General features: G+C 37.3%; 1 protein-coding gene across 1 annotated transcript in view; it reads left to right on the forward strand.

The window, feature by feature from the left end:
* LOC106465433 (syntaxin-binding protein 5-like) overlaps positions 1–10,336 on the forward strand; it is a 146,765-nt gene extending 136,429 nt beyond the window's left edge. Inside the window, exons 23-24 of the mRNA XM_022393333.1 lie at positions 1,583–1,704; positions 3,903–10,336. Of these exons, the coding sequence (XP_022249041.1) occupies positions 1,583–1,704; positions 3,903–4,040 (260 nt within the window). The 3' untranslated portion in view covers positions 4,041–10,336. The remainder of the gene's footprint in view (positions 1–1,582; positions 1,705–3,902) is intronic.
* Positions 10,337–10,702: the final 366 nt, after the last annotated feature.

Here is a 10,702-nt window from a genome sequence, read left to right on the forward strand (position 1 = left end):
AATACGGATTTGATGCACGAGAAAATAGTGCATATTGGACGTGAAGAAGGGAGTAAGTTACACGTGGGGAAAAAAACGCGCCTGATTTAAATGTCACACCTGAACGCTCACATCCTTTTAATTATGTTTGAAATTATGAACATTGCTCAACATCATGAAAATTAAACCTTATTTTCAATAAGCAATCCTGAAAAATATTTGGGGGTGCTTAACTTTTTTCCAGGTGTATATTTATAAAAATACCCTTGATGAACTCTGTTCAGTTACTGGAATTCTCTGATTACATTGGTTTAAAATGATGGCAGGACAAAGAGCAGATTTAGGGTAATTTGATACAATTGACATCACTATTAAAAAATGTAGTCACCTGGGTTAATCACTGGTGAAAGATGTGAACAAAGTATAAATGAAAATGAAGCATAGAATAGAATCTGATACAAGTACACAAGTCTTTTAATAGAATCTGATACAAGTACACAAGTCTTTTAATAGAATCTGATACAAGTACACAAGTCTTTTAATAGAATCTGATACAAGTACACAAGTCTTTTAATAGAATCTGTTACAAGTACACAAGTCTTTTAATAGAATCTGTTACAAGTATGTATGTTTTTTAATAGAATCTAATAGAGTCTTATAAAGTTTTGAACATTGACCTTTTCTGTTCTTTATTTGTTATTATTGAGCCCCCCAGTGGCACAGCAGTATGTCTGCGGACTTACAACGCTAAATCTGGGTTTTGATACCTGTGGTTGGCAGAGCACAGAGCCCAGTGTATAGCTTTGTGCTCAACTTCAAACAAGCAATTATTATTGAAGTTATCTAGCTTGTATTTGAGAAGAAGTGTTTAAAATGTATTTTTATTCTTTTGATAACTGTCTTACACATGTATTTCAAAATGTTACAAAGTAAATGTTTTAAACTGAGCAAGAATTCCAGGAATTGTAGCAAATAACTTGAAAGTTCACTGAAAAGTAAATAAACAGGATTGAATTCAGTTTGATTTTTTGTGTGTTAGGTTTATTTACTTTACATTAAAAAATATTTTTAAATTGCCTTTCAGTGTTTTGAACATAGGTAGCAAACTATGTAAAACTTCAACTAGGAGTATATGCAAAGAAATACTAAACTGAAAGGTGATAATGAACTTACTGTAAAACATAAATTCAAATAACTAGTTTCAAAACACAAACTAAAAATTCACAACAAACTTTCAAATGTAGTGTTTCTTTGATATCTTTTGAAAAATAAAGAATTATTGGAGCTGTGTAGGTCATGTTTTAGTAGGACTATGATTCATCATTACCTGAGTGAATTCCTTTAAATGAAAATTGTTAATAAGAATCTGTGTAAAAGTAAATAAGAGTGCATAATATGTTTGCTATATCCAATGGACAAGGTCTTTCATCCAACAACTATGTACAAATAATTATGCTAACATATAGAATAACAAAGTTTTAAGCTTTGGGAAAAGTGAAATGTAAACAACTACCTATCCACAAATACCATGTACCTGAACAATATTCTTGTAATTTTATATGTATATGTTAATGTTATGTTAACATATTTCTCATTGAATTAGTTGGAGAGAAGAGTGGCAATGCTTCAAGAAGTGTGGCACATCACATTCCAGGAAATAGTAGCTTAGAACATGTGAAAGCACAAACAGGTTCACTGGCTGGAGAACTGGCACGTGCCAGATTGGTCAGTATTTTACAATGTGTACCATGTTGCATCTAAAAAATGTTTGTGGTTGTTACCTGAGAATTTGGGCTTGTGTCAATTAACTAACATTGTTGGTATCAATTATTATGTCCTACTTAAAGCTATCAAATTAAAGTTTAGATGTAGTAATATTATGGCTTTATTTAGATTCAATGATTAATAATTTGTTTGTGTTAGATACTGAGTTTTTCCATATATTCAGTAATCAACTTTGTTTCGATCCATAATAAACTTCTGTTTCCAGAAATTTGTGTTGAAAATAAAAATATGCTGAATTTTGTTTGCTGTTTTTTTTTTAATGAGTGGTTGAGTAATTGTTCTTGCAATAAAAGATGATGGTTGTTTAGATTTTTTAGATGTTCCTTTTAAAAGAGAGAGAAGGGATTTCTGCATACATGAAACCATTCTCAGTTACCATGCTACCACATGTGAGATTGAGTCATCCATGGTCACAAAAAGTGTCCTCATTTTCATCTTTTGTTTATAGGGTTATCAATATTTCGTCATATGATGAGAATTTGATGTTAGAAATAATGTATTTAAAACAGGTAGTATTGATAGATGGTATCAACCTCAAATCATAGATAGGATGTACAGTAAATATTGTTACGTCTCTGGTCGTTAGTAAATATTAAAACAAACTTCAAATTTCTGGAAGTATGAAATTGGAAATAACAAAAAAAGAAAATAGAGAAAGAATATGTTTGCCTCATGTTTTACCATGGTCAATAAAAATAGGTAATGTGTTTAGGCAAAACTTGAATTGCCAAGTAACATTTACTCCTCAATTAAAATTAAGTCATATAATTAATGGTTTGAAAGACAAAACTGAATTGAGGGACAAATATGATATATACAAAATTTCATGTACTTGTGGTCTAAGTTATATTGGACAGACTAGTAGGAACCAAACATTTAGAGTAAAAGAATCCCAAAATGCTGTGGATAAATTAAAAACGGGTGAATCGGCTTTGATGGAACATGTGGCGAATTTTAAACATATTATTGATTGGGATATTGTAAAAATTCTTAAACAGTTAACGGAAAAAGGTGAATTAAATATAAGAGAAACTTTAGAAATTTGGAAAACAAAATGAATTTAAATAGAGATTTAGGCCCAGGAGCCACCAAACTGAAATAAATTTTTAAAGATTTTTTATTGTAAATGGCACCATTGTACAAGTATGCTAATTATACACGTATCTTAGGTTTATAAGCAATGTTATGTGTACTTGATGGATTCTCCTGAAGATGGTGGAATTATTTCCACCAAAACATGTACAGTTTTAAGTTTTTTTGAAGATATATATTTTTAATATTTACAAATAAATAATTTTGTAAGTAAAAACATGGATTTTTGTTTTATTGTTTTGTTATTTTATTTAATTATTGTAATTTTCTTTTGTGTATAATGTGATTGTAAAGAAAACCCCGTTTAAATTAGTCTTGAGAATGACTTTTCCTAAAGGAAACAAAATTTTACCAGGAAATGATCTAAGATAAAGCTGTTAACAGTATAGTGTTGAGAAATAGGATATATAACACTGAAAATATATAAATGTTTTATTAACTATCATTAAGAAAAAATCCAGATGTATAGTTTATATCATCAATAATTTTCATACTTATGAGTAATTAACACTATGTTGTGATGTAATTATCAAAGTTTGTTTCCCAATAACATTGAATTTTAACATAAAGATTCATAGGAACCAGTATAGATATAATCTAAAACTAATAAATTCGGAATTATGAATTAGAGAAGAATTTAAAATAGCTATATGAATTGAAGTTGTTATACTCTGGCAGAGCATGATGTGTATGAAAAGTTTTAATGGGTTGTAGTTATTACAAATGTACTTAGTACCTGTTAAGATTTTAAAAGAAATGTATATTTATGTTTTAGAATTAATACTTAAGGTTTTTGAAACAATTAAGAAATTGAATGTTAAATACTGTAGCTGTACAATTTGGAAGGAGGTTGGAGAATTACATTTAACTTATCATTAGGCTGAGCTTTCTAAGATCCTAGAATGTGTCAGATTTGTAGAAAAATAATGAATAATATGTATCATTATCTAGGCTTGGGTTTCACTAAACCAATCACTCTACAGTTTTGTAATTGTACTAATTATACTTTGAAAGACATGGTTACAATTTCGTTATTTTTTCTGCAGGGCTTGACAGAGAGAGGAGAAGCTTTAAATCAGCTAGAAGATAAAACTGCCAAGATGATGTCTGAAGCTGAGTACTTCTCTAACACAGCCCACAAGTTGATGTTAAAATACAGGGATAAGAAATGGTATCAGTTCTGATCTGTATTTTCTAAGCTCCGTAGTAAGAAGTAATCTACTTGCTGGTTCTTCAACAGCAGCAATGGCTCCAGCCATACATTCAGTAGCTGAGAAAACAACTTGAAGTAACATGATCATCATTTCACTGTCAAAAGAAAATTCAACCTATACAAGTATTCAATTTAGAGGAAAACCTAGTTATAATTTCATCTAAAACTGCCATACGTAGGTTGATATCTTAGCCAGAATTAGTCTTTGTCTACACACCAGAAGAAATTTTTACTTACATGTGTGAGAACGTTTATCTTAAATAGTTTTGTTGGAATTAAAATAGAATCTCTTTTCAACTAATGACAGTATTCTAGGTGGTGCTGCCTCAGTACTCTTTATATTAACACTTGAACTCTTTATCTTTAAAACAGTTATGGATAATTTGCTCTTGTTTGTTTGAAATTGAGTAATATTTATAAAAGAATAACATTTGACATTTATTACACTTGAATTGATGACATTTGTAGATTTATTCCTTGTTGCAGATATAGAAGACTTAATATACATATAGATACTTTATATAAGAATAACTGAGTTAGAAATGAATTTCCGATAAGGTACTCTTCCATCCTCTCACAAGATTAGCTTTTCTCCTTTGTGCTGCCCTTTGTATGCAAACTTTTTCAGAAATGCATGCCACAAGCCTTCATCATCACTCTGTTGGAACACATCTCTTATTCAAATCATCATGCATCACCTCTCCACTATCACATGATGCATGTGACTCCCTCTATGTGCCACTACCAAACTGTCACTTCTTATTTGTGGAGTTAATATTTTAATATAGCATTATTTCCTCGTGTTTCCCGTTTATGAATTCCAAAGTTACAGTCACCACTTCCAGTATTTTGCCAGGATCTGATGGCGTATTTTCAGACGCAGGCGACCCCTCGGGAGATATATCGTCACTTATTCCACCAGAGCCTTTTAGATCCGGGCCAGGATGAAGACGATTTTTTCCTTTAGTTCCCCCCACACACACTAGAGTTTGCTGCGTCTTCCCATTCACCACCTGATGATTCAGCTCATCCATCATCAGTCTTTTCAGACTTATCTCTCTGGTATGTGAAGTTTTGTCTCTTACACTTGTTTCCTATGACCCTAGACCTTCTCTCTTACATCAAACAACTTCTCTACCCTATTTAGTATTTCCCCCATCCCCTGATATTTAGCTCATGTGGAACGATTTGCCTCTCAACTGGGGGAGGGCATTTATTATGCCTCGTTCTCAATGGACTTTGGATCAGTCCGCCCTTGCTTATCATCGGGCGGACTTTTCCTTTCTCAACTAACTGTTGTTGGGGTTGGTTCTTCCTGTTTGGGGGGTGAACCAAGATTACCCTGTCCAACATAACCAAGTTCAGTTTTCTCACTTTCACCCTCATAACCCTATTAATTTACCTTTCTTCCATTCACCTTCTGTCAGAGGCTCTTCACAGGAAATTTCTGCTGAAATCCTTTCCATCCTTACTTCTACTTTGTCCTGTTTGCCGTCTCCAGCTCTCCTGCTTCAAACATGGTTGGTTTGTTGTTGGGACCTCTTGGGCCATAATGCGGTTTTGGCACGGACCTGTCTCCAGGCTCCTTATCTGAGAGATAGTGGAATTTTTGCAACATTATGTGTTTGACTTGGTCCCTGAGTTTTTGGAATCTTGGGTAGCCTCGGCCCATCAACATTCTACCTTTACTAACTTGGTAGCTCGTTTGTCACATTCTGGGCCAAGTGCAGCACCAGTTCCTGTCCCTCGACCTTCCCCTTCCCAACCTCTTCCTGTCCCATCCTCCTGTGGTGCCACGGTTTGACAATTTACTCGATGACACCCAAGTTGCCAACAGCAGTACCAGTGACTACATGGTTGGTTTGGATCCCAGTGGAGACTCATCTCTTGAATTTCGTTTATCAGTGGAGTCCTTCCTTGCCTCACCAATGTTTGGATTCACAGAGTGCTCTTAGAGGGAAACATTATCCTCTTTCTCTCCCGTCCTCCCTTATTCAGTGTTACATTCTCTTCTCCTCAGGATTCCTCGACACAACAGCATATGTCAGAGGCAGTTCAGAACCTCATTGCACAACAAGCTATTGAACCAGCTCCACCAGCTTCAGAGGGTTTTTACTCCTGCCTATTTGTTGTTCCCCAGAAGACCAGGTACTAGCCTCTTGTCTCAATCAGTTTGTTCACATTCCTTGCTTTATCATGTAGACATACCTTTCTCTTTGGTGGGACTTTTCTCCAGGTCTTTGAATGACGAAGCTGGATGTTTCCAATTTATATGGATGACTTTCTTCTTATTGCTCGTTCTAAATGGGAATTGGCCTGTCACACTCATCAGCTCCTGGCCAAAGCTGCAAGGGTGGACTGGTTGGTCAAATTCAAGAAGTCTTTCCTTTGTCCTACCCAATATCTTATCCATTTGGGTGTTTTTTACAACACTCATGTCAGTCAGGCTCAACCTTTTCCTCTTCTATGGAACAGGCTGGTCGGAAATCTCTGTATGTTTCCTCTCTTACAGCTCGCAAGGTTCTATCGCTTTTAGGGATGTGGCCCTCCATGACCCTCTCATACTCCTGGGCAGGGCCCATATGCGGTTTCTTCAATGGGCCCGTCACAATTAATGGAACCTCACCCAGGATCCCTTGGATATTTCTATACTTCTTCCCTCATCCCTTGCAGATTATCTCCATTGGTGGTTGAACAGGGCCCACATGTTGGCAGAGATCCCTCTTCCTCCTCCATTGTTAGTATTACATCTGTTCATGGATGCATCCCTTCAGGGTTGGGTGGATCACCAGGATGTTTTGGGTTGTTGGTCTGTGGAGGAGAGTTATCTTCACACTAATGTTCTCAAACTCCTGGCTGTTCATCAGGCTTTTGATCATTTTCTTCCTCCTCCCGGCTGGTTATGATCCATTCCGAAAATTATACCGGGGTGGCTTATATCAATCAGCAACGTAGCACCAGGTCCAGATCCCCGAGTTTTTGCATTATGGAGGTTCTTTACTGGGCGTATGCTTTCAATTTCATAGCCGATCATCTTTCCTGACCAGATTGTGTTTATACCTGCATCCTGCTGTTTTTCATGGCTCTGTCTGCATCTGGGTATGCCCCATATTGATGCTTTTGCCACTGCCCTCAATCACTTATTTCCTCAGTTTGGTCCCCAGTTACTTTATATTTATCCTCCCATCTGTTTACTTCATAGGGTGGTCTCCCTCATCCATTCCACTCTGTACATGGTCCTTCTGATTGCTCCTTACCAGCCTGTTCTACCTTGGTTCCTTCAGTTGCTCCAACTGCAGGTGATTCCTCACCTTCTTCCTCCTTTCTGTCAAATCCAGTCACCAGCGCTCCATCCGTCCTCTGTCTTCACGCCTGTCTTTTGTCAAGTCCCTGGTGAGGTGTTCTGGTTTCTCTAGTAGAGTAGCTTCACATTTAACCCATTCCATTGCCCTACTTCTTTGGCTATCTATCAATGCAAGACCTTTCCATGTTGATCTGTTCCTACCAGCTCCGTCGGCCACCAAGGCTTCCATTGCTCCCGGACTGGGACATTAATGTGGTCCTTCATGCCCTCACTTTACCTCAGTTCGAAACTCAGTCTATGTGTTCCCTGTTTCACCTCTCTTCAAAGGCATATTTCCTCTTCTTCCTGGCCTACAGGTGTTGTAGGTCAGATATTTTGAATATTGACATTACCAGGACCTTGTACCACTTCTCCTACCTTATTCTTTAATTGAATCATGCTTTTCTGAGACCTCTGCAGCTTGAGAACATCAGTCTTCCTTTTCCCCTATCTGACTATTCTCTATATCTCATCTCTACCCTCGTCCTGATCTGAATAGACTCCTCTGTCCTGTCCATACTTTCCATTGTTATATTGCTTGCACAGCTTCTTTCCAGGGTCAACATTCCTGCCTTTTTATCCCTTGGCAACCTTCCTCTTCAAGTGATCTTTCCCCGGTTTCCCTTACCAATTGGGTTCAATGTTTGATCCAGTTGGGCTATTCCTCCTAATCTCTCGTGATCTCTTTCACGTTTCCTCACATCAAATCTGTCACCTTGCATCTTGTCTTCATCGGCCATCGGAGGAGATTCTATGATTGGGCATGTCTACACAAATTCATTTTCAACTATCTACATCACATTACTGTTTCTGCTTCCTCGGGGTATTGCCTGCTGTCTATGGCTATTCTGTAGACTTTGGCATGGCTGTGACACAAGGTACGTCTATACTAATGCTTTCTTTTTTTTCAGGGGCCTCTGCCTCAGCTTCACTTTAGACCCTGTTCTATGGTAAGTAGTGCCTGACCAGGTATTCTGTCTGTACTTGGAATGGGTTCCATTAAGATGGCTATAACCATTCACAGACATCTTTATATCAAATCCACACTGTAAGCCATGTTGATTCTTATACATTTTTCATGGCTATGTATGCTTATCCTTGAGATGAGGTGCTTCACAAGATCACTAAAGTGTACATTCCTAATGATAATTGCATCATAATATGCCCATTCCGGACTGTACCACCCATGGACGTCATGAGTAAAGCAGAAGGGGATTGCTGCTTTACCCTGCCATGCCTAGGTTGAATAAATCAGTGTGGTCTGCTTTTCAAAATAGGGTTTCATGATTACCCATTGCACTATCTTGAGTGTTGCAGCCTCTCTGGACTCTCTACTGCATTCCCCCCCCCTTTCTTCCAGTGGAGTACTAGAGTCTTTACCAGTTCCAAGCTGCTGGGATGGTTGATCATGAAGGCTACCTACTGAACGGTTTCCATAAAGATGGCTATAAGTGTTCAGTACAGAGTAAGGTGGTGGTGTTCTGCTGGTGTAGAAAGAGTTACAAGATACTCCAGATGAATAACTAATTCCCGGAGTTGAGGCACCCAAATGCAATTCACCCCTCTGATTGGGTGCCCTCCTCCTACCCTTGTGTGGATGTCGGTACCCAGTGAGTGAGGTATTGGAGATCAAGTGAACCAATCACAAGTCCTCACACAGGTTTTGAGTTGTCCATATCCCCTCTCAACTTGTCTTCTGTGTTATGGGTCATAGGAGGTCTACATGACCTGTTTCCCCTTCTGTTCTGGGATTTACCTCAATGGGTGGCAATGTTGTTACTGACCTGGGTTCATTTCAGGCTGGTTTCACGGTTGCGGGGGTTTAGTGCAAGCAATGGACTTATCTCAGATTCTGGATGACACATTCCTAGATCCCTAGCATTAGGCTACCCTGTGAGTTCCTAGTCAAATGTTAGGTTATAGAGTATGATCCTCATCTTACTTTCACGAGGATATCGGTATCCAGCGAGTGAGGTTTTGATGTAGTTGACTTACCAAGTATGGTCCATCATGCCCTAACCAATCTAAGACATGGAACACATTGTTATTTGCCCACTTTTCATTGTGCAGTTGAGTGATTCTAATTTCTGTTTAAGATCACATTGCTAAACTATCCTCTCCCACATGGATGTGCTCCCGTTAATGTTGGCTACGTCTGGTCTTCCTGATCATGTTGATATTCCTGGTGAAGAGATACCTGGCTAAGATGTGATAATCCTCAGATAATATGATCTGTTCCTCCCATATCGGGGGTGTCCTCTGGATGCTTTCGGGGGATATGCCTGTGCTTCCCTCGCACCACTCCCTCCTCCATTTCATGTGAGTGGAGGGTGAGTACCTTATCGGAAGTTATATTTTCCTAAATGTAAATGTATTTCTGATAGGTACTTCCCTCCGATCACACTTCCCACCCGTCCTCCCCACAATCTTCCAGTGCTCGCGTCTTCTGACAAACTTTGAAGTGATAGTTTGGTAGAGGGAGTCCCATGCATCATGTGATAGTAGTGCGCTCCTATTGGTGGAGAGGTGACACATGATGATTTGCATGATAGATGTGCTGGAACTTTGAACAGGGGGGTGATGAAGGCTTGGAGCATGTGCTTCTGTAAAAGTTTGCATACAGAGGACAGCACAAGGTGAGAAAATCTAATATTGTGAGTGAAGGGAAGTATCTATAGGAAATACATTTTCATTTAGAAAAGTTATACCTTTTATTCTCTCAGTGTTGATGTATGAATAATTGACTTCTGATGGCTTTGAAGATGTATTGTGTTTATGTATCACACATTCTACTTTGCAAACTAAACGATTTATAACAAATTGCTGAATTGTTAGGAATCTTTTAACATGTATACAGTCAGTTATGGACATAATGTCTTTGCATAACCAGCAGGATAACTATATGTCTGGTGCTTTTGGATAAATACAATATAACATATGAAATATTTTGTTGTACCTACATTGGTACTCATAAAAAAATAAAAAGAAAATTAAATTGACATTTGCCTGTGGTTTGTTGTTTGATGGAAATATTTGTGAAAGTAGAGAGAACAAAACAGTTCTTTTGTTGTTTTTATTGTAGATGTTACTTAATTGTTACTGTTTTTTTAGATGTTACTTCTTTAATAAATTAATTTACCAGTTTGTTTTTCTTTATATGAGTATAATCTTGACAATGTAACATTAAAATATTCAGCTTGTAATTGTCCTAAATTAATCATGATTTCATTAGTCGATGGGCACAAAGGGGCTAGAAAAAAAAACCAAGCCCTCAATGCTTTAAATATACC

The sequence above is a fragment of the Limulus polyphemus genome, unplaced genomic scaffold (assembly GCF_000517525.1).
Source record: "Limulus polyphemus unplaced genomic scaffold, Limulus_polyphemus-2.1.2 Scaffold1942, whole genome shotgun sequence".
Classification (NCBI taxonomy): Eukaryota; Metazoa; Arthropoda; class Merostomata; order Xiphosura; family Limulidae; genus Limulus; species Limulus polyphemus.